Source organism: Brienomyrus brachyistius, unplaced genomic scaffold, assembly GCF_023856365.1.
Source record: "Brienomyrus brachyistius isolate T26 unplaced genomic scaffold, BBRACH_0.4 scaffold430, whole genome shotgun sequence".
Taxonomy (NCBI): Eukaryota; Metazoa; Chordata; class Actinopteri; order Osteoglossiformes; family Mormyridae; genus Brienomyrus; species Brienomyrus brachyistius.
In genome coordinates this window covers 49673-74698 of record NW_026042705.1, presented here as the reverse complement: position 1 = coordinate 74698, position 25026 = coordinate 49673, and the positions used below count along the sequence as shown (strand labels likewise).

The following is a 25026-nucleotide window of genomic DNA, read 5'->3' as shown; positions in this document are numbered from 1 at the left end:
GGGTCCTTTTTAGTCGCAGAATACAACATAATCCATGGCAAATGGACATCGGTGCCGTCTTTATGATGTTATGCTGACAGTGCCTTTAATCCCACCCCCCACCCCCCACCAATCCCTTTCCCAACTTCATGTTGTCTCTTAATCCTGTATGTTTCAGTAATATGAAGACGGAATTTCAGTATTCTCTGTTGCGGTTGTTTTATTTTTATCTCGCGAGTTTCATGCATTTTTAAGAACCGCGCAGAACATCAGTTAACTCTGTGCTGCTGGAATCCTGAGGATTGCCTTGATGGGTAGTGTAGGAGTTGAAGGATTTGCGTAGTCAGATTTAATTTTTTAAAAAGGAAATCTATTAAAAAGTAACATGCAAAGTAGTTTATTATTATTATTTTTTTTTTTTTTTACATAAGAATTTCAAGAGAAACTGAGAGCCTCGTTTTAATGGGCTTGTCTGGTAAAGTTAGTTTGACACTTGTACTGCATGTATTATTAAACATTTATCTATCCATCCATCCATCCATCCCGGCTCCGTCAACATGCAAACTTCAGTAATTCAAAACACTTAGTATTGAGCTTCCATTGTGAGCCTTAGCAGCCAATAAACAAACCGCCAATAATGAATATCACAGGCTTTGGTGATGGACACAGACTTCCAGACACGCCCCATATTCCTGACGCATTCCTCACCATGACCCTGTCTACTTCACATTCGCAGCCCAATATTTCATTCAAACTGGAGTTCGAAAGCTTGTTGGAGCCGAATGGACAATTTTAAAGACCAACATGGCAGAAAATTCAGTTCTGAAAGAAAGGAAGTTTCGATTTTTAATGAACTTATGAGATGCAGCAGAGATTCATCTTACCCTCAGTAATCTTTAGTTATAGCTTTCAGGGACTGGGATATAGATAATTTAGAAATGTGCTGCTTTTTAAAACACTAAGTAGGATTCCAATACTTTTCCAAGACACGGTATAATAGTATAATGTATTGTTGGTGCGCTGTGGGAGGGAGGTGCTGTCCTGGCAGGGGAGACAGGTGACTGAAACCTTTTGTAGCGATTTGTTCCGCCTGTCTGTTGGGCAGAATTTAGTTTGCTCTCTTTGTGCTTCCAGTAAATCTAGGTCCCGTTCCCATCATACCAGCAAGTCCGTGCAGGGTGGATCTCTGGCTAATCTCTTTTGTTGTTTGATTCCCTCCACGGAGGAAAAAAAAAAGAACTCGAGGTCACCTGCGGTTCCGAACCACATCTCCAGCAGGTCAGTGATCTCAGAGTAGCACATGCCGTTTATAAGCCAAAAGAAAAATGGTTGAAAAGTACGACACCTGTGTTATTCTATTTTGGTATTTAAGTGACAGAATTCCACTAAAGGTGAATTAAAAACTTGCTTAATTTATTGAGAAATGCTGAAGAAGTAAATGAACAAAGGATGAGAGAAGCTGCTGGAATCTGAAGCAGACATGATGCAGGTTCGAAACTGCACAGTTTTGATCTGGAATATGGGACACAATCCACATTATAAGCACTGAGCTAAATGCCAAGTTTTAAATGGCTATTTATCTATTACAACCATTGTTTCAGTGAAAGTTGTATGCAGATGTTTATTACTTAGTAATAAGGCAATATTTGGCTCAACTATGGTTTGTCTGTTACTAATGAAATAAACTTTTCCTATATATAGAGACACAGGACTTTTCTCACTTCTGATCTAAACCATAATTTAGTCTGTTCTTATTTAACATGACACTATAATAAAAATACATCCGAAGTTAAAAATCCTGGAAGACTGCGTCAAATAGAGCAGCAGAGCACCGCCCCCAAACAGCCTCTGTGGGGCAGCAGTGAGCTCAGAGTGCATCCCCCCCCCAGGAGGCAGTGTTAGGAAGAGCAGGCTGCTGTGGGACTTGCTGGTGACCCCAGGGACTTGGTCTTGCCGTTGTCCTCTAAGGCCTGGGCGAAAAGGGCAGGGTTACGGCTGGAGTGCCGCTGGCGTCTCACAAAGGGAAAGACACTGGGGCATGATGGGAAGGAGAACATGTTAGCGTTCCGCTAACACTTGTGGCACTGCCTTTTCTAAGTCAGCCATGTTGGAAAATCCTTGACTACCGTGGAATTACAAACAGAAACTGGAGAGCATCACAGGGGACGCAAAAGCAATTAACATTACAGAACTCTGTGTAGTCTTAGTGACGAAGCTAAGCTGAAGCCAGCAGTTCACACTAAGCCCAAAAATCCCTGGAATTAATCGTTAACAACCCCAGAAACAGAACCTGTGTGTATCCCACACCAATATGAGTCTTATCCCCTTATATAAAATACATGGAATATATTACAGAAAGACCCCTTTTATAGAAGATAATAGTTTTACCTTTTTTTGGTCTCTTGTGGTTCTATGGCTCTAGCCAGCATGTTTTTGTAGAGATCGGACTTTAAATAGCGGGCGTAGGAGTCCTGAGGGTGAGAGGAGAGGCCGAGAGCCCGTTTTAATGAAGCTGTCATCCACTTTCATGGCTGTGCACAGTTAATGCTCCTACCTTCTTCATCAGGAAATAGATGTGCATCTGGGCGTCATCCAGGACAAAACGATGTGGGCTTTTCATGCCCTGCAGGGTCTTCTCCATGGTCTTGCTGTCCACGTTTACCCACTTGCTGGCTCCCGGGGCCAGGAACTGCCTGGGGGGAAGGAAGTGATGAGCCTGAGCTTTGCAGTCCCACTGGGAGTAAGCAAGTGCCACATCAGGGCCTGCTCTAAATTCAACTGGGATGCAAACTGTCCCACTGGGCCACAAGGTCGCACTCACTTGTAGACCTCTTCCACCTTCTGCGGGATCGTAGCGCTCTCGCCGTGCCGGATGTCCTCACAGGCCTCCCAGAAACAGAGGTTCTCCACTGTGAATGAAACAGCGCATGCATCAGCTACCTGCAGGAGGCGCTCATCACGATGCCAATATGGAGGAGAATTGCCTTTCATAGAGGGATCATGATTATTAATTTAGCAGATGCTAGATCCTATTTTTTTTTTTTTTTGAGAGGGCAGGGTCAGTCAGTCCCTGGAGTAACTGATCGACGGCCCAATAGTGAGGTCACTCAGCTGACTCTGGGATTTGAGCTGATGACCTCCTGCAATGAATCCCAATCTGCTGAGTCACACACTGCCCAAATAGGCCCGCAGTGATCAAATAATGAATATGATTCTTACTTGCTGACGATGCCTCCATGAAGCTGATCTACTTGGGCGGGGGGGTCTACATGCTGCTCACCACTGAACTCCTTCTCCAGGTACTCCCTGAACTTGCACCGTCCCAGAGGGTCCCTAAGGAGCTCCGTGAAGCCGAACCCCCATCGTTCCACCCGCAGCTTGGTGGGTGTCTCCACCCTGCACCAGGAGGCGTGGAAGTGAAGAGACGACAGTCACCTCTGGGGGTGTGGCCCTGAAGAGGCAGGATGGGGCGCGGTAACGCACACTCACATGTCGGCATTCAGCGTCCAGAGTGCCGTGTCATCTGTTATCCAGGGGTTGCTGGGGGGGCAGCCTTGCATCATGGGGTCATGGTTCAGGTACTGCTCGCTGAACTTAAGGAAGCTGAACACAGAAGACCAGCCATTCCCAGTTTTAGTCCTACTTTCTATAATCCTTGCAAGTCATCAAATATTCAGGTTCAATGCTGGCATATTCCAGCAAACTGGAGCTCGAAATGGTGACGAAATGATTATACGTCATTGAACCCTATAAGGAAATTCTCTTTTCATCTCCTCCATCTTGCTCTCCATAGGTGAGAGAAAGCTTGGTAGCAAAGGGCAGCTGCCCGTAGAGGCTCCCAGGAACCTGGGGGTTAAGGGCCTTGTTCAAGGACCCACAAGTGTGCTGAAGCCAGGCTTGAACCGGCGACCTTCTGATCAATATTAAGTAATTATTTGCAGTTAAATACAGTTCAATTCAGTTTAATAGTCAACCGGTTTCAATATTAGTTAGGCATCATTAATCCAGGATATGTGTGACTCTGAGATTTATGGTGAAAGATGGATGGGCAGATGGACGAAAGAACGAAATAACGAGGTTAGATTTTCACAAAGAGCAGTCCCCAGCATTTTTGTCAGAATTAACATGAAATAGATCCCCCCCCCCACCAATCAGAGGCACAGTATACAGAATACCCAGAGATATCCCCCAGTTAGGGACTAATGTGGACTGGTGTCGAACCAGTGGTCCCCCAGCTATGCTGGGACTGAGGCTGAATCACAGGTGTTGGGGGGGGGTAGGTGGGGGAGGCTGTTATCCAACCTTTCCAGGCAGATGGAGGACTTGACCCTCGAGCGGCCCAGGGATTTCCTGATGTGTTCAATCTGGTGTCGGGAGCCATGAAAAATCACACGGGGAATATAAGAGTCAGAAAAAACACATCCAATCCCTGATAAGAGCCATGCTGTTGTACCTTTAAACAGAATTTGTCAATATCTGAGAGCCAACAAAAGAAAACGACAACACAGATGTAGATCCTTCCGAAGCAATTTTCTTATGACAGCATTCTTAAGAGCCCACTTAATCACCCTCTTTGGTTGTTCTTGGCAACCATCCCATCAGCTGAAATAGGTTCACTCTAAATTCTTTCAGGCTTACCTCTCTTTTGTAGTAGTCCGCGTTCTGTTCTGTAAAGAAGGAAGAAACAAAACCGTCTCTAAACATGATATAAGCCACATGTTTATGGGAGTTTTACTTGCGCAAAAATGTTCTGAGGGCACAAGGTTCATTGGTTCAGAGAGATAACCAATCAGACTGTAGAAGTGGTGGATACAGGCAACTAGAGGAGGGGGGGGGGTCAACCAATCAGATGTCTTGTTCCTGCCTCCTCTAGTTCCTTAGACCCACCTCCTCTACAATCTAATTGGTTATCTCTCTGAACCAATCATTTTTCCTTCTGCCCTCAGAACATTTTTGTGAGGGTAAAACTCCCACGAGCGAATCACATGCAAGGAATCAGACAGTAGGAATTCTGCTCACACTCAGCTCCTGGCTTTACTAAGCAGACATCCAGTCTAGAAACCATGAATAATATAGCACTATTACGAGTATGTATTGTGGGACTGCTGACGTACTTACGTTAGCATGGAAAACGAGAGCAGGAAGTGAGGAAGAAGTGAGACAGAAAGATGAGCACAACGAAGTGCTGTCACACTCACACACGAGCTTCCCTCGGATGCCCTCCCACCAAAAACACTGATTATCACTTCACTTCCTTGGGTAATTTGGGGGCCCAAGGCAACAGCCTATTCTGCCTATAGCTGCCATATATATATAGATATTAATATACATATTTTTTCTTCATGACTTTGATCTTATCTAGGCCCCGAGCGGCTCTCTTGTTTGCCCGGATCCGGTCCTGTGACTGACAGAGGCGATAAACAGCAGGTACTGGCATTACGGAAAAAATGTATATGCTTAATAAAAAGCTCAGACCAGCTGGACTCGGGAGTTGTGCCGGTTCCTTCGCTCAGGCCTTGTTCTTGAACGCTGAATGTTCCCGGCTGCAGAAAATCAGAGGGTGAGAAATCCTTAGCTGAACTTCAGATGAAGAGTGAGCTCGTTTCTCTCAAGCAGACTGACGCCGGTCTAACGCTGCATTAATACCCCTTAGCACTACTGGTCACATTTCCCATGATGCCACTGGGTACAGCCCATGGCGACACTGCCCAGTAGGGGACAGTGTGACAGCTTTCCAAAAGGACCATTCGGTCCTGGAGGGCCAGTCGGTGACACAGTATCCATGATCAGGACTGGGGTACCCTGCTTTACAGAATAAACTAACCAAATGTCCGATACTGAATGCAATCTGATTTAACATGGTTTCCTTAAATCCCAATTAAAGTGCTTCAGATCAGCTCAGGACTTAACAGCAGAGAGACTATTTGGCAAATTATTACGCTGCTATTTGCAATTACATCCATTATCTCTCCGCTAACATGCAGCATTAAGCCTGAGCCGCAGGAATAGAGGTCAGATAATGGATCCGGTATTCCGGAGGTGGGATCCTCTTCCAGCTCGTTTAAAAGGCCCAACAAGTGGGGGGGTGGTGGGGGGGGAGACGCAAACACAGCATGTCTGCATTTTAGCTTCAGGCCGTCTCCCAGTCCCTTCGCACTCCTCTCTCCCAGATCCAAGCATCACCAGTCTTAGCGATGCGTCTCGTGTTTCTCGGGCAAAGAGAAAGGAGGCAGGAAGCGGCCATTTTGTCATTTGCTGGTTTTAATCCCCCCCCCCCCCCCCAGCTTCCCCCGTCCACCTGGCCGTACCAGAGTGCAGAGCGTCCCTGCCTTTTAAACACGAGCAGCACCTGACTGGGGGGCCCTACGCTGCGTGGTTTTTGGCTCAACTGTGTTTCCGTCTAATTGGCGTCAAAACGGTGGGTTTCATCAATGAAGGTGGTGTGTGGCTGAGCGGGTTGGCAGTCGCCGCCTATGACTGGAAGGTTGCCGGTTTAAATCCCACAGTCAGCAGAGTGACATCACCACTGGACCCCTGAGAGAAGTCCCTAAACCCCCAACTGCTCTAGTCTCAATAAAAGGTACATCTGCAAAATAAGCTGAATTTAGGATGTGATCCGCAGCTGCGTGGCTGCCATTCCCACCTCCTGATGCCGCCCCGGATGGGGATAATGGCCCACATAAACGCTGATGCTTATTAGCCCTGAGAGATGCTGCGCACCCAGCAGAAAGGGGGCCCTAGTGACGGCCGGGATTAAGCCAGATACACACCACACTCTGCTCCTGTCCCACACTTTCATTCTCCACTCTCCTGTGTTATTCATGAACTCCAAATTACACTCAGCGAGGGTGCAGTTGCTCATTCCCGCAGCCTGTTGTCCTGTCTGTCTTCTGAAAGCTCTCGTCCCACAGAACATAGGCTTCTTCCCAGCTAAGTAAATATTTCATGATCACACTGAAGCAGTAGTGGGTTATCAGGCCTGAAGTGATATATTCCTCCCCCACAAAGTATGCATGGAGACACTCTGTGTGTCTTACTTAACGAAGATAAAACTCCCCCCCCCCCCCCCCCCCCCCCCCGTGAATTTTGCTGAGCTCAATGCTCTGGAGATGACGGAGATCGAAAATTATACCGGAAATGTTCCATATGTCCTTACAGATGTTTCCTTTGCCTTCCTTCATTGAACAAACCCGTTGTCGTGGGAGAGAACTGCACAACCCCCCAGCTCTCTGTGGGGGAATGGGACCCTGCCTATGCCTTCCTGCCAATCCTGCCAAGTTTCCCCTGTAAGTTGAAGGATCTCCTAACAGGCCTGCATGTAGATTAATGTCATACCCAGGACAAAGCAATTGCAGGTTAAGGCCCTTGCTGAAAGGCCCAACGGAGTAGAATCACTCTGGGCATTCACAGGATTTGAACCAACAACCTTCCACTTGCTTGCACAGATCCCTAGGCCCAGAGCCACCACTCTGCCCCACAACCTCAAAAAAATCCTAGAATCGCCCCCAGCCTGAGGCGATATTCGAGCTGCCAAGGTGCATTGAGTTCAGGTTTACCCAGTGTGTGCTTTACTCTAATCACAGCATACTGGGTTTTCGCCGGGGCAGATGTAGGGAGTCAGGGGTTTCGGGGGGAGGTGCTTACTGGCGGTCTGTTGACGAGCCAGTAGGCCTGTTCCTGACATTCCAGCATGATGCGGTCCGCCTTGCGCCTCTGTTTGGCTGCCCTGGTAGGAGCAGAGCAGTCGATGGAGAGTCAGAAAGCATACTGGGTAATTAGCATATAGCGGTAATCACTGAACTGCAAGGTAGGGTTTTCATTTTTCTGTTTCCTTTTTCACTTAGAAATGGATTTCCGACTCTAGTGTTTAGGCTGAGGTCTGATTTAACAGATAGGAGGGAAATTATGACCACACACCATGTTACTTTTTAATTTAGGTAACATCATCATCCTCTTAATACGAGATTTATTCATCCATTCTCATCTGTCCCCTTGTGTGCATTTATGAAATTGATTTCATAGCTCGATGCGACAGTATTCCCGGGCTGGGGTGGGGTTTACCTGAGCTGCTCCTTCGCCTGCATCACCACGAAGTCCCAGGTGTGGTTGATCCGTTTGTGCAACATGTTGTAGCTGTCCTGCGGAGACGATGTTTAAATGCGACATTGCCAGGTCGCACGGCTGGCTGCGTTGCTGCATGGGTTCACGTTATGACTCACAGGCCGAACCCCTCCCAGGATATCAGCTGGCAGTGTCGGATTCACAAACCCTCTTACTGATGAGAACCTAAAATGCGTTGACCCTGACGCAACATGGCGGCAAGTTGGTGGATGTCTATGTGCGATCCTACTATGTGCATAATTGGTGGGAGGTTTTCTTACACAAAAATGTTCTGAGGGCAGAAGGAAAATGATTGGTTCGGATAGATAACCAATCAGATTGCAGAGGAGGCAGGACCAAGACATCTGATTGGTTGCTCCTGCCTCCTCTAGTTGCTCGGATCCACCTCATGTACAATCTAATTGGTTATCTCTCTGAACCAATCATTTTTCCTTCTACCCTCATAATATTTTGTGTAAGTAAAACTCCCATGAGCATTCAGCTATCACATGATCTCATCAAGCAATGCTTCAGACCAGCGAATAAGAATAGCATTGAAATGTACATAAATAAAAATTTTCTCTTACCTTTTCATAGTCTATCAGCTGCCCTTGCTTTCTGATATTCTTCTTAGTCAAATAAATCGCTTTAGAAGAGCAAAAGAAAGACATGGCAAGAAACTGTGTTTTTCTATTATTCTAGTAAAGGGAAGTAATGATGTAATAGGCGAGCACATGATTAATAATTGGTAATCACCGTAATCTAGCTCGGAGGCTGGCCACTGCTGAGAGCTCCAGAAGTACGGAGTCTAGCAAAAAGGAGATGCTGTCATTTGAAACTATTCAGAAGCAGCGTGACAAAGGTGCTTTGTGATTTAACATGTCAGGGACAAGGCGGGTGGAAGGCATTTTGCTACTTTAACTGGCATTGGTTCTCATACATCAGTGTTTCCCAATCCGGTCCTCGGCGACACACAGATGATCCACGTTTTTGCTCCCTCCCAGCTCCCTACCAGACAGTCTACGTTTTTGCACCCTCTCAGCTCTGGAGCCCGGACCAGATTGAGAAATACTGTCCTACACGGTAATTCCGCAGTCTCTCCAACGAATAGTTTCGATATGCGTGCCCCCCCACATGGCCACCACCCTCTCGCGCTGCCCTCCATCTGAAGAAACCGTGGTTTTAGGTTACCTGGAAGCGATACGGCGTCTCGTCGGGCCCCAGGACGAGCGTCCTGGGGTCCTTTAGGGGGGTAAATGTAGCCGTGCTTCACGATCAGATTCCCCACATGAAGTGCCTCTGAAAACACACAAAGTGGTCACTCATTTCCACGTAAACTACTCAAAGCTCAAACAAATCCACTACTCGTAGCCCAGATTTAGGCATAGTAATTCTCTAAATTTTTGTCAGTGGAATACAGTAGAACACACGATAACTAGAAACTGAGTAGGCATATTATATTTTATTTTACGGTATAGCAAGTAACTGGAAAAAACGTTGACATGGTGCACAGAATAAGCCGCGGGGATGGTGCATTCCTCATCGGAACTATAATTAATTACGAGTAATTGGGACTTTCCACTTTCCGGCTGCCTCCGCGGCCATTGGCAGTCAGGCGCTCCCGGGGGTTTCAGACCGGCGCAGCAACAGCGCTGCTAGGGGGAAGCCTAGTGTTTACAGGGAGGGGTAACTGCTTACCGGGGCAACAGGTTTTTTGCCCATTCAAGTCTGTTAATGCATCTGCCATCTACTGCCTAAAAGTCCCCTCCTTTCCATTCCGACTTCTTTTCCAATCTGGGCTGTAAATCAGGGAAATCTGCTCCCTTGCTATTTAAAACCTCATCTGCATCGCCCGGGAATTCAGGACAACAGCGTCTTGCAGAAGTGCATAATGAGGGAGACGGATAGCGATATTTCTCCAGGCATGACTGACTGCCTCTGGCTATCAGCGAAGTTTGCATCGGGACTATCAAACCGTACAGCTCAGCATGCGTAGCGGCGCGACTCGGGACTGGCCTACAGATTATTTGTACTAATAGCCTCTCAGCAGAAAGATAAATAATTCAGCAGATAAATTGACGCCAGGGGAAGAAAATCCCAAAAGCTTCAGGCGAATGGGGTGTCTATGTTATGGACAAGCTCAATTCTGACATTTATTAATTCACAGGCTCAGCAATATCAATGGAACAGAACATGCTTCTGTCAGACACGTGAATTGCATATGCTTACACATAAATGCAGCTAGGCTAATCTGTTGTATGGATGACAAATTCTATTACTTCATTTGTATTTATTATTCAAAAGACTCGTTTATTTCTGTTATTTTATTACAAAAAAAAAAAAACCTGATGACGTCTTTCGCCAGCAGGGGCGCCATCGTCGTCACGAAGGGAAAAAAACAATCGATTAACCTCACATAAGAGCACCAGGTAACGCTTCCCCTACATACTTCTCGGCCCTACCTTCTTCCATGATGGAGTACTTCTGAATTAGCCACTCCACGATATCATTTCCTGGGAAGGCATAGCGAGGAAGGCATCTAGTTAGAGTCGAGAAATGCATTAAGCCGTCATAAATCAAAAACGCTGAACTCGATAAATAAATTACATAAATAAATATGAGCGCAAGGAGATCGATGACAGTCTTAATGCACAGGATTCCCGAAGACCGCCGATGTATGGGCTTTCCTGTGAAGGGCTTAAATGACCATTAGGACCCGGCCCCCGGGACACTGCACGGCCGGGTGTAAGACAACCCGGGCGGCACGAAAAATTATTTTTAAAAAGTAAAATATGTATCGTGCACCTGTCATCGCATGTGGAATCACTGTGATTAACAGTCCTTTGATTCTTCATCTTATCCCCATGTCGGGATCTTGCATCGCCACAATGACTTGTTCAATCTGGGATAAGAAGAATAGTCAAAATCGTGAAATCAAGGTGACGACAGACATAGTGAAAACGTTCAACCTAGTAATATAATAATTGCTTAATGTGTGATTTGATATGTAATCGTTATATTCATCATTAAATCACCGGAGAGACACACTCATATATTTAGGCATATATATAAGTAAACTACAAGGTTTTTCCTCTGACTATCTTAACTGCACGTCAAAGACGTTATCGGATATTCCCGACTACAGACTTTCGGTTTGATCATTTATTCGCGTTATTAATTCGGCTCCTGATTACATTAAACTAAACATGCTCAGATTGTTACAACCTTTGCTTGTCGGTTATTTTTGGGATCTTTCTGGATGGGCTCAAGGCGGGGTCTGTAAGCACAAGCAAACTGCCAGCACTTTTGTTTTACATGAAAATAGTTTGATGTCGGCCTATTGCGTTATTGTCTGGCTATAATTTGGAGGCAATATTAAACAATAGGCCCATATATTGTAAATATACATGTTGTGTTGTTTTGTTGTTATCACAAACGTATAGCCTGATCATAAATTTCATGGATACCTGGATGTTGTATGTTCCATTATATTTATGAATGAATGATTTATGTGAAGTCTGGCTTAGATTCGAGAATTAATCATATAGATTAAAAAAAGTTTTCATTTAAAACTTATCTCATATAATAAAATCCTCGTCCGAACGAACATATGTCAGAATGAAAAAACATTTAAATTATTTTTGTGATGCATCAGTATCAATAGCTACAACGTCATAACAGATATAGATATAATGCGGTTCATACTTTTGAAGTTGATGCGTATCTCCCGAAAAAAATCAACTCCAGAAGAGTCCGCGTCTGTAAATGCCTGAACTTCGGAATCGATCCTACCTTTGTTAGGCGCGGCATCTGTGTCTTGCAGCTGTTCCCTTGGATAAAGATGTTAATTGTCATGCTTACAGCATCTCGATCTCCGGCGTTTGTGAAGTTGGGATTGATGCTGTCCTGTGTTTTTTTTTTCCTTCCACACTTAAGCTCTGCTTGTTACCTGCCCCATAGCGGAGCGCAAGTGAAACGGACTACCGGAGATTTGCACTGTTTTTCTGTTAGTGTGTATAATCAAAATATGACTCAGTTTGGCCAGTTAGAAAAATATGATAATAGAAAAGTATTCTTTTCCTCTCACTTTTTTTTCTTGATTTAATTACCGACTTCACGTACTTACACTGTGTCCCGTTGCACGATGTAATATTGCGAAACTATGATTTTGTGGCAGTGTTTTGTAAAGGAATTTTCCGTTTAATCATCGTCTTAGTATAAAGCTATATGGTTGTTCTGGTATCAGTGGACGTACATTATGTATTTTTTCTTCTCTTGAGCACCATGGTCATGACATGAAGCTCAGTCATTGATTACTCGCAAATGTTAGTAGTCATCCGCTGTTTATCTTGAAGATGTAAAAGTAGTGCGCGTACATCTCCTCGTTAGTATAGTGGTGAGTATCCCCGCCTGTCACGCGGGAGACCGGGGTTCGATTCCCCGACGGGGAGAGTCTGCATCTTTTTGCCTCGGTCTCAAAAGGCACCAAGCTAGAACCGGCCCCGTGTTAGTGGAAACGGGGCTTGTGACTTGTACTCATGCATAATATTCTGCGGGTCGCTCAGCAGCGCAGCATATGAAACTAGACTCGGATTGTAAGTGTGTGGTTTTGATAATTGATGTATGGATGGATGGATCCTTAATAAGAGATATAAACAATAAGGTCCAGTCGCCAACTAATCATGTAAAATACGTCATAAACTCATGGTTGTTAAACCCAGAATAAAAATGAAGACGTATAACTAGGAAAGTCAACTTGCACATTTCAATTTTGGTTCGATATAATCACGTTGTCCTTAACCCTCCAGTGCAGGAGGGGACGGTAATGCGCATCGAATGTTTCCGAACCTGTGTGTGATACAACCGAGGAAGAGCCGATGACTTCGGGGGAGGAGGGGCAGGCGACTCGGAAGAAAAAGCAGCAGAACCCAATGCAGCCTGTAGCCCATTCAAAGGCCTACTGTTGGACCTCTGCTTATTTTGCAATACGTCTTTAGTACGGACTGAAAAATGTCCGATTTCGATGAGTTTGAGAAGCAGTTAAGCGAAAATCGGCAAGGTAAGTTTGGCTTTGAAGATCGGTGTATGCTCCCTGTTTTAGGGTAATAAAGTGGCCGGCGTGTCCTAGCGCCGAGGATGGTGCGGAGGGCACTTCTGCTGGTTCCGAAAAGAAAAGCGCGGCTGGGAAATCGGTGCCTTTTATCCGAGCGCTCGCCGATTCTGAAACCTGCCCGATTCTTCTTCTCCCAGCTGCCGCAGGATCCCCGAAAACTGACCGCTTTGGTAAATCAGTGACATTCTTTGCTTGGCATTGTTATAGAGATCGCTAGGCCTGCATCCATCAGTGCCCGGCGTACATAACATGGACATTTCAATGAAACGTTATTGGGGTGCACTCGATGTGAAAGCCTGCGGTTTTATTTATTTAATTATTTACCATTATACACTTGGATCATAAATTGTGACCCGCGTATTTTCATTCGCAGTAACACACTATGCATGGATGTTTGTTGCAAGCGTTATATTTTCAAGATCACGTTTAAAGTTTTATGCAAATAAAAACGACCGCGACCACTTGATTTAAAGTCCGCACTTAATAACAGTGTTAGTTACTTGGTTTTTAAATACTACGACGAGTTTTCTATATAATGATATGATTTTGTCTCTTTCCGATGCACAATAGCCTTTCCCTTGGGTCCGAAATGCTGGCCCTGTCATCCGTACAGAATAAGTCTTTCTCACACGATCGCCGTTTCTTCATGATGTATAGACTCTAAAAATCAGCCGCGTTCCCTGGAATCATAACAACTGCTTTTAGGTCGTTATTGCAAAGTCTTGCACCTGTATCTACCTTTACAGCGGATAGCAGTAACTAACAATGATGTACAGTTATATAACAATACACATATAACTTCATTAAAGTGCAGAGAATCCAGTAAACTGAATAAACTTAAGCCATACTAACGCAACTGAAATATACAACATGCGTTACAACGGAGTCGAAAGTAGGATTGATTTATGTACCTATCAAATGGCAATCTTGTCATATCAGCTCCTTATCACTAAATCACTAAAATGTCATTCGAAACGACCTGATTCGGCTAGACGAGCACTAAGTGCCCGCCGTGTTTGATAAACTAGCAGTTCCAGTCATTCATATCTGCGCTCTGACTATGCCTGCGATTGCGGTAATTGGTTATTACCGATTTACGTAAGATGCATTGGCCGCTCCGTGTCTGTACTTTTGCAGCGGTGCATTACCGTAACGCTGTTTATAACTGATGCATGAAGCTGATTCCTCGAGCAGCACCTGCGTTTAAATGCTTCACTGAAAACTGCACCTTCAGGGATTTATTTAAGCTTCTATATGAAGGACCTGCTGGGATAGAAAGGTGATATTTTATTGCTAGTTTAATAAAGTGCTGTCTGTCAGATTGAAACGATATTAATTACCCATCCATCGTCCAACCAGTTATCTTAGTCAGGCTCCCCTGGAGCCTATTCCAGGCAAATTCCCCATACAGAGAGCAGAGGCAAAATTCAGGCCTCCAGACTCGGAGGCGTGAGGCAACTGTACTCACCACTGTGCTCCTATATCATTAATTAGTCTGGTTATGTTTTTATTGTTTCACAACAGACTGACATTCAAGGGGATGTCCTTGTGCCCTTGAAATTATTAGCCATTGAGAGATGGGTGTGTTTGTTTCAGGAGGGTGTGATTGAATATGTGAATTGAATGGAGGTGCTTCATTCTGGTGAGGAAACTGGGGAGTTAGACCCCGTACCACATCTTGGTCTCCGTAAGTGACTTTTAAGGCATAGCGCTGGGTCAGTCAGCATCCAGCACCCCAGATATGATTACTCTGTGACTCATGGGCTTCAAACCCACAACCATCCGGACACACATTCATAATCCCTCTGAGTTACACATCTTGGATTTATCGAAATGGATGGTAGGGGGGCAGTCATGTCGCTCCGCCCACCGTCTCACTGGTACCACGGTGTCGTCCCCCAGAGCGGGAGAAGGAGCGACACAAGAAGCGTAGCCGGAGCCGGTCTCTGAGCCGTGGCGAGAAGCACCGCCGCTGGAGCAAGGACTCCAGGGGGCGGAGTCACGAGAAGCGCAGCAGCAGCCGCGACCGCAAGGGTCGTGACCGACGGAGCAGCTCACGCGAGCACAAGAAGCACAGGTACCCCCCCTCACGGTCCCGGTTACAGGCACTGAAGCTGATATCTAGCATGGTTTGAGGCCTCTTAACAAGTTTCTTTCACAATCAACCAATTGGTTTCTTCGTGGTGGGAAGGGGGACTGTACCCATATTAAATTTTAACTGGCGTTTATAAGTAGCCCCCGCCATAGCGATGGGACCTCAAAGCCAGCCTAAAAAGTGGCGCATGGTCACACCCTCATGACCTTAAACTGCCTGCGATCCAAAGTTAAATGTAAACATTCTGCCATCTGTTTGTTTTTGCCAGATTCTGAGTGTTTACACTGTATTGTTTGGGGAAAACAACCTTCTGTTTTGTGTTTGGGCAGCTACTCTCCTCGGAGAAGCCGTAAGAAAAGGACATACAAGTACTGGGATGTTCCCCCTCCGGGATTCGAGCACATCACCCCCATGCAGTACAAGGCAATGCAAGGTTTGGATGCGACGCTTCCATGTGTGCTAGTTCAGTATTGCAAGGTTATGGTATATTGGTTGCAATGAAAGCATTTATTCTGGAGTGCCCTCCTCCCCCCTGCTGGTCAAAGAGGGAATAACACTTGGGATGATTTCAGACAGTGTGAAGAGAGCTTAAACCTAGGGGTTAGAAGCAAATGAAGGCGACGATCCGGATGTTCTGGCCGTCCCTGGTTGGGGTCTTGAAGCCCTTTCTCCTCCCCACAGCTGCAGGGCAGATCCCCACGATAGCTTTACTGGCAACATCCACCACCAGCGGCGTGGCAGTGACGCCCACCCAGGTGCCGATGGTCGGCAGCCAGATGACCCGGCAGGCCAGGCGGCTTTATGTCGGCAACATCCCCTTCGGCCTGACGGAGGTGAGTCCAGGCAAAGTCCCGCGTTGCCTTCTGTCATGCATACTGGTGTCATGTGTAGCTCAGTGAGTTAGGACACTGAGCCGGTCACAAGAAGGTTGTTGGTTCAAATCCCTTGGGCAGCAGAGTGATTTCACCATTGGGCCCCCGAGCGCAGCCCTTAAGCACTATTTGCTCTAGGAACTGTCTGGTCCTGCTTCTTCAATGAAATGTATGTTGCTTTGGATGAAAGTGTCCGCAAAATAAATAGATAAATGTACTAGACTTGTCAGTCATTTTTTTTCTCGTTTGCCTGTTTTGATGTCTTCAGACGTCTGCCTGTCTTCATTCAGTGTGTCTGCCTGTCTTTTTAGGAGGCCATGGCGGATTTCTTCAATACCCAGATGCGATTGGCTGGCTTATGTCAAGGTCCCACCAATCCCGTCCTCGCTGTTCAGATAAACCAGGACAAGAACTTTGCCTTCCTTGAAGTAAGAGTCTTTCCTGCCTAATGGCTGCTGTGTCCAGGCGGAGACCGCAGCCTTCCCTGATTAACGACGTTCTTCGTTCTGCCCTAGTTTCGGTCCGTGGATGAGACCACGCAGGCAATGGCCTTCGACGGCATCATTTTCCAGGGTCAGTCGTTAAAAATCAGGCGGCCCCACGACTATCGCCCCCTGCCTGGCATCTCAGAGCAGCCCGCCTTCCACGTACCAGGTCCGTTTTGCTTGTCGCCGTCATAACCTTAATCTTTATTTACCTTTGAAGAGCCGATCGGCAAGGCCAGTTTTTTGTACTCGTTACGGACTGACTGTCCTTCGCAAGCTGCGGATGTCTTGTCATATAAAGAGGGAGACTTTCACTTTTATTTACTTAATGTTGTAAATATTTAGCAGACAGTTTTATCCAAAGTGAAGAATGTTTTTTTTTTTTTTTTTTTTTTTGAGAAATCAGGGTCAGCCTGTCCCTAGAGCAAACTCGCCGGCCCAGTGGTGTGATCACCAGTGATGTGAACCAGTGATCTTCTGATGATAACGCTGGCATCCTAACCAGCTGAGCCACACACACACACACACAGCTCAGTCACTCACTTCTTACTGTTAACATAGGGGTGTTGTGTGGCTCTGTGATGTTTGCCCATGAAAAGAAGGTTGCTGGTTGGCAGGGTTGGCAGAGTGATTTCACCACTGGGCCCTTGAGCAAGGACCCTAACCCCCAAATTGTTCTAGGGTTGCTGGCTCCTATTCTAGTTAAAAATTCTGGACACACCTACTGAAAATGACTTGTTTTTCAGCAAGATAATGACCCAAAGCCCACCTTGAAGGTTATGCAAGTAGCTTATTACCTTGTGAACTAGGAAAGAGATGGTCCCCACAGCCCCCCAACCTAAACTCTATAGAGCTGGTTTGGGATCAGTTGGATGAGAGTAAGAGTAAGGTAGCCAGCTTGCGCGCAGAACTTGTGGAAACTCGAGGACTGTTGGAGAAACGGTCCAGGTGGGTACATATGTTAGCTGGTTGAGTCCGCAATGCTGTCATCGAAGCCAATGGCTCCTATTTTGAAGAGACAAAAATTTTGTCTTTGCAGTACTTCATATGCATAACTTCCATGCCCAAAGGCCTTTTACTATAAGGTGAATAACAGCTAAAATAGAGACAAATGCATTAAGAGCAGGTGTGTCCATACTTTTGACTGGTGCTGCATGTGTCAGCATCTCCCATGGAGAGCAAGATGGGAGAGACAAAAAACAGTCGTCAAACTGCCCCAGTATTTAGGTATTTTTTTGCTGGAGTTACATTTATCTGATATTATATAGGAGATAACGACGTCATACTGATTTGAAGTTGGCTTATTTCACTCGCGCCGTTTGCTCGTGGTCATTATCCGGCATGTTGACGGTTTGCTGTGATCGGCCGGCTTTGGGCGCCGTGCCGCTCTGTCTGCAGGGGTCGTCTCCACCGTGGTTCCAGACTCGCCACACAAGCTCTTTGTCGGAGGCCTGCCCAACTATCTCAGTGACGATCAGGTACCCCGCCCTCAGTCTCTGTCGCCGGGGAGCCGACCCACAACCCTCCTGTGTTTCTGTCCCACTGCTGCACGTGGAACTCAAGCAGGCATGCACACACACGCACACGCACGCACGCACGCACGCGCACGCACATACATACATAAAATAAACACTCGTCTCTGTGTAACTGATTAGTAGGAAAAGAAAGCCTGTCAAAGTTACCTCACCGCTTAAAATTCATTACAAGATACTGGGGGGTCAAATGTCAGCATCATGTTTAAAGCTAGCTGCTGAAAATAGCCGCACATTTGAGGTTTTTTTTTTTTTTTTTTAAAGATATTCATGGGATTTATTAAACATTTATTAGACATGTAGGTAATGAGTTGACAGTTACATTACGCTCATTGTTTATCCAGCTGTAAATTATGAAGATATTGAGACCCCGCTAATGTAAAAGGTACGTTTCCCAAAACCTCATGTTATCGACTTGCATAGTTGGAACCATTCAGTTGTTATCTAATGTTGTTAGCAAATAACCTTATTAGCAACAAAGGCTTTGGGAAACGTGCCTTACAGCTGGCGGCTTGCCAAACCAGTCACGTAGCCAGTCCCTGTGCTGCCTGTTGCTGGGTACCCTGGAATATTTGTATATCGGGTTAATTGCTGAGTGTTAGTCGGATGAATCAGCCGCGTCGTTTTGCTGCATGAAAATTTAAAATCGAGTCATCTGCGCGTCACCTAACTGACGAATACCTCCACATTGCCGTACACCTGTGTTTGCCCAATCCCAGTCCTCGGGGAACCGCCGACTGTCCACATTTTCGCTCCCTCCTAGCTCCCAGCCAATCAGGAACACCGAATACCTGGTACAGGTGTGCTGAGAGGAAGCAAAAACGTGGACTGACCGGGGGGGTACCCCCGAGGACTGGGCTGGGAAACACTACCATAGACTGTGCTTGAAATGTGGGGGAGATCGACCAAGTCCCCAAACGCTTCAGTATTCGCAGACGTGCCGTGTCTCACGTCCATGTCCGCACACTGAGAACGATGACTTCACATCCCGTTAACAGCGATGGGGAGCTGCGGAAGAATCGTTCCCTACATTGCTGTGTCGCTCGAAAGGCAGAAAATACTTCGGACCTTTTTCCCGGTGAACGATTATCAGCTTCACTGGAGTTTTCACATCGTGCCCCATGCCCTATTCTGTTATGACGTCAGTGATGGATAATATTACCATAACAACATGCACAGATGAGGTCGTCTTACTCTGAAAGTGTTGAAAGGGTCACATTTTAGACATTTTCTACTTCTCATTAGCATCTTTTATGATTTTTTTTTTTTCTTCCTATATCGCCACCCCACTGAAATCGGCCCATTATAGACATAATCCATACAGGCATTTAATAGTTTACCTATTTATTTTGCAAAAGTTAATCGCAAAACGTTTTGCGTCCACCCCTGCATTGTAACATTTTGAGCTCCGGTGTCCCACTCACTTTAGCCTAAACTGTTAAAAATGGCAAGACTCAGCCCACAAGATAGTGATCGCGGTTTCAGTGAAAGGTAAGTGAGAAGTGCAGTCAGTTTGTTTTTCTTTGATTTTTTTCCTCCTTTTCGGATTGTCATCGTAATCTTTCTTATCCAGTGTGAGTCACATGTAATCCAAGTCAAGAGGAAGGCTGTACCAAAGCAGCACTGGGGGGAGAGAGTTTGAATCCAGCAGAACTGTTAATGTATTTCACGTCAAAGCCAGTAAATGTGCCATAGACAGGTGAAATGGAAACCGCTGCTTGTATCCTGGTGTTTACATTTTTTTTGCAGTCCCTGCTACCGCTTTGATACTTACAGCTCTTTCATTTTTGTTCCCCACTTTGTCCCCAGCTAGGGGCCTGTAAGATCGTTAAGTCTTCGCTCATAATTTGTTCAGTAGTACTGACCTACTGCTGCCATGCCAACATGTAACACAAGGCAAGTAAGACATTCCGTCCCTCGCACGGATATCCTCCCTGTCGACGGCCTGCCCCTGTGGGGGGGCTCTGTCCTGGAGTGCTCTTAAGCATATGGGGTCCTTTTTTTGGGGGTTGAAGGCTGGGGAGAGACTTATTATGCTGATCACAGGGTATAAATTTGATTTTTTTTTTTTTTGCCCCTAAGAGAAGGTAGGAGGTAGCGCCCTCTTGTGGCTGCCAGTGTCCCAGGTGACTCCTTTCTGAAGTCAGTGGTTAATGCGGCTTTACAGTAGATTCCTGTAGAATAAGTGAGGAATGATGTTAGCAGAGCTATTTCGTCCTGTTTGGCTTCAAGCCGTGGCCCCTTTAGCAGGACCCTGTGGCGGCTCTTAGCTTTACCTGTGAGTTTATCTCCTGTAGGCTTTGTCCCTCTAATTAACTGCACCAATGTGGTTCTTGGTTTTAAGAACAGGAAGTCAGTGATTCGGCTGGGTTTGTGTTCTGCCGAGTCGCCCCCCCCCCTCCACATTGTATACATGGAACACTTAACATATAATTAGCTGTTTTTATTTAGTTTTTTTTTTATATACCATCTAGCTTAATTATTGTGGCCCTTAAAATCAGATGCAACTCGGTCCATATTTCAAAATTCGTAGTTGGAATTATCAGAGAACTTGATTAGGAATTCAGTTGTGTTGTATATGCTGTAGGATGGGGGGGGGGGAATCTGTGTTATCATTCATTGACAAGAATCAAAATAGTTACTTTTGTACGCTCCCAGTAAGTAAGTCATGCAGAAAGGGCACAGGGGGCTTTGAGCTCTAGTGTTGCACCGTAATGTCGAGCCACTTGTCATAAAGCCATTTTCCTGATGTCTTCACTGTTTCCTCATGTCGTTTTGCAAAGTTTAACATGCTGCTTCTCCCACAGTTAAGATTAGCATTTCTAGCGAGGCGCCGTGCCTGGACTGTCGGGCTAATCGCCCCCCCGCGTCTCCTCCTCTTGCCCAGGTGAAGGAACTCTTGACGTCGTTCGGACCTCTTAAGGCCTTCAACCTTGTGAAGGACAGTGCCACGTCACTGTCTAAGGGTTATGCTTTCTGTGAATACGTGGACATCAGTGCCACTGACCAGGTGCGTGAGGTGGGGCAGCAGCTGGAAGGTCTGGGGTGACTCGGGGCTTCCGGATGGAATTGCTGACGCTTGTGTGGGATGCATCCCGCAGGCCGTGGCTGGACTCAATGGCATGCAGCTCGGAGACAAGAAGCTCATCGTCCAGCGGGCAAGCGTGGGGGCTAAGAATGCCAACGCTGTGAGTATTTGCCCTCGGCTGCCGCCTTTCTGATGTCCTAAACCCAACTTGGTTCCTGGGTGCCTCCCAGGAAGCTTAATGCCCCTATTTCTTGGGTTTATTTGGGTCCATGTAAATTTCTCGCTGTTACTCGAGACGATTGGACGATCAGGGGGTATCTGACACTCTTGTCGCCCCCCGGGACAGACGGCCATCATCGAGACGCCGGTGACGCTGCAGGTTCCAGGGCTGCAGCGGCTGCAGAGCTCCGGCATGCCCACGGAGGTGCTGTGCCTCCTCAACATGGTCATGCACGAGGAGCTGGTGGACGACGAGGACTACGAGGAGATCCTGGAGGACATCCGGGAGGAGTGTTGCAAGTACGGCAACGTGCGCTCCATCGAGATTCCGCGGCCCGTCGATAGCGTGGAGGTGCCTGGCTGTGGCAAGGTGGGACCCGTACTCTCCTGTACCAGTGGCAAAAAGAAGACCTCTGTAGGCACTAAACACAGGCTCATGGGAGCATTTCTTGCACAAAAGTGTTTTGAAAACGGAATAATTTTTTGTGTAAGAAAAACAATCTGATTGGTTCAGATAGGCGACGGACGATCTGATTGGTTCAGATAGGCGACGGACAATCTGATTGGTTCAGATAGGCGACGGACAATCTGATTGGTTCAGATAGGCGACGGACAATCTGATTGGTTCAGATAGGCGACGGACAATCTGATTGGTTCAGATAGGCGACGGACAATCTGATTGGTTCAGATAGGCGACGGACAATCTGATTGGCTGAGATAGGCGACGGACAATCTGATTGGCTGAGATAGGCGACGGACAATCTGATTGGCTGAGATAGGCGACGGACAATCTGATTGGCTGAGATAGGCGACGGACAATCTGATTGGCTGAGATAGGCGACGGACAATCTGATTGGCTGAGATAGGCGACGGACAATCTGATTGGCTGAGATAGGCGACGGACAATCTGATTGGCTGAGATAGGCGACGGACAATCTGATTGGCTGAGATAGGCGACGGACAATCTGATTGGCTGAGATAGGCGACGGACAATCTGATTGGCTCAGATAGGCGACGGACAATCTGATTGGCTCAGATAGGCGACGGACAATCTGATTGGCTCAGATAGGCGACGGACAATCTGATTGGCTCAGATAGGCGACGGACAATCTGATTGGCTCAGATAGGCGACGGACGATCTGATTGGCTCAGATAGGCGACGGACGATCTGATTGGCTCAGATAGGCGACGGACGATCTGATTGGCTCAGATAGGCGACGGACGATCTGATTGGCTCAGATAGGCGACGGACGATCTGATTGGCTCAGATAGGCGACGGACGATCTGATTGGCTCAGATAGGCGACGGACGATCTGATTGGCTCAGATAGGCGACGGACGATCTGATTGGCTCAGATAGGCGACGGACGATCTGATTGGCTCAGATAGGCGACGGACGATCTGATTGGCTCAGATAGGCGACGGACGATCTGATTGGCTCAGATAGGCGACGGACGATCTGATTGGCTCAGATAGGCGACGGACGATCTGATTGGCTCAGATAGGCGACGGACGATCTGATTGGCTCAGATAGGCGACGGACGATCTGATTGGCTCAGATAGGCGACGGACGATCTGATTGGCTCAGATAGGCGACGGACGATCTGATTGGCTCAGATAGGCGACGGACGATCTGATTGGCTCAGATAGGCGACGGACGATCTGATTGGCTCAGATAGGCGACGGACGATCTGATTGGCTCAGATAGGCGACGGACGATCTGATTGGCTCAGATAGGCGACGGACGATCTGATTGGCTCAGATAGGCGACGGACGATCTGATTGGCTCAGATAGGCGACGGACGATCTGATTGGCTCAGATAGGCGACGGACGATCTGATTGGCTCAGATAGGCGACGGACGATCTGATTGGCTCAGATAGGCGACGGACGATCTGATTGGCTCAGATAGGCGACGGACGATCTGATTGGCTCAGATAGGCGACGGACGATCTGATTGGCTCAGATAGGCGACGGACGATCTGATTGGCTCAGATAGGCGACGGACAATCTGATTGGCTCAGATAGGCGACGGACAATCTGATTGGCTCAGATAGGCGACGGACAATCTGATTGGCTCAGATAGGCGACGGACAATCTGATTGGCTCAGATAGGCGACGGACAATCTGATTGGCTCAGATAGGCGACGGACAATCTGATTGGCTCAGATAGGCGACGGACAATCTGATTGGCTCAGATAGGCGACGGACAATCTGATTGGCTCAGATAGGCGACGGACAATCTGATTGGCTCAGATAGGCGACGGACAATCTGATTGGCTCAGATAGGCGACGGACAATCTGATTGGCTCAGATAGGCGACGGACAATCTGATTGGCTCAGATAGGCGACGGACAATCTGATTGGCTCAGATAGGCGACGGACAATCTGATTGGCTCAGATAGGCGACGGACAATCTGATTGGCTCAGATAGGCGACGGACAATCTGATTGGCTCAGATAGGCGACGGACAATCTGATTGGCTCAGATAGGCGACGGACAATCTGATTGGCTCAGATAGGCGACGGACAATCTGATTGGCTCAGATAGGCGACGGACAATCTGATTGGCTCAGATAGGCGACGGACAATCTGATTGGCTCAGATAGGCGACGGACAATCTGATTGGCTCAGATAGGCGACGGACAATCTGATTGGCTCAGATAGGCGACGGACAATCTGATTGGCTCAGATAGGCGACGGACAATCTGATTGGCTCAGATAGGCGACGGACAATCTGATTGGCTCAGATAGGCGACGGACAATCTGATTGGCTCAGATAGGCGACGGACAATCTGATTGGCTCAGATAGGCGACGGACAATCTGATTGGCTCAGATAGGCGACGGACAATCTGATTGGCTCAGATAGGCGACGGACAATCTGATTGGCTCAGATAGGCGACGGACAATCTGATTGGCTCAGATAGGCGACGGACAATCTGATTGGCTCAGATAGGCGACGGACAATCTGATTGGCTCAGATAGGCGACGGACAATCTGATTGGCTCAGATAGGCGACGGACTATCTGATTGGCTCAGATAGGCGACGGACGATCTGATTGGCTCAGATAGGCGACGGACGATCTGATTGGCTCAGATAGGCGACGGACGATCTGATTGGCTCAGATAGGCGACGGACGATCTGATTGGCTCAGATAGGCGACGGACGATCTGATTGGCTCAGATAGGCGACGGACGATCTGATTGGCTCAGATAGGCGACGGACGATCTGATTGGCTCAGATAGGCGACGGACGATCTGATTGGCTCAGATAGGCGACGGACGATCTGATTGGCTCAGATAGGCGACGGACGATCTGATTGGCTCAGATAGGCGACGGACGATCTGATTGGCTCAGATAGGCGACGGACGATCTGATTGGCTCAGATAGGCGACGGACGATCTGATTGGCTCAGATAGGCGACGGACGATCTGATTGGCTCAGATAGGCGACGGACGATCTGATTGGCTCAGATAGGCGACGGACGATCTGATTGGCTCAGATAGGCGACGGACGATCTGATTGGCTCAGATTGTCCGGCGACGGACGATCTGCCAATCAGATTGTCCGTCGCCTATCTGAGCCAATCAGATTGTCCGTCGCC

The 25026-nt window shown here is 47.1% G+C and overlaps 1 protein-coding gene and 1 non-coding gene across 2 annotated transcripts; both read left to right on the top strand.

The window, feature by feature from the left end:
• The first annotated feature begins 12458 nt into the window (after positions 1-12458).
• trnad-guc (transfer RNA aspartic acid (anticodon GUC)) lies at positions 12459-12530 on the top strand. The gene has a single exon. It is a non-coding gene; the product is annotated as a tRNA-Asp (tRNA).
• Positions 12531-21069: 8539 nt separating this feature from the next.
• On the top strand, positions 21070-21996 carry LOC125729048 (splicing factor U2AF 65 kDa subunit-like; the record flags this gene model as incomplete). The annotated part of the gene is made up of 3 exons (XM_049005600.1): positions 21070-21186; positions 21278-21364; positions 21551-21996. Coding segments are annotated over 3 exons (582 nt in total), but the record flags the coding sequence as incomplete, so codon positions are not given.
• Between the last annotated feature and the right edge of the window lie 3030 nt (positions 21997-25026).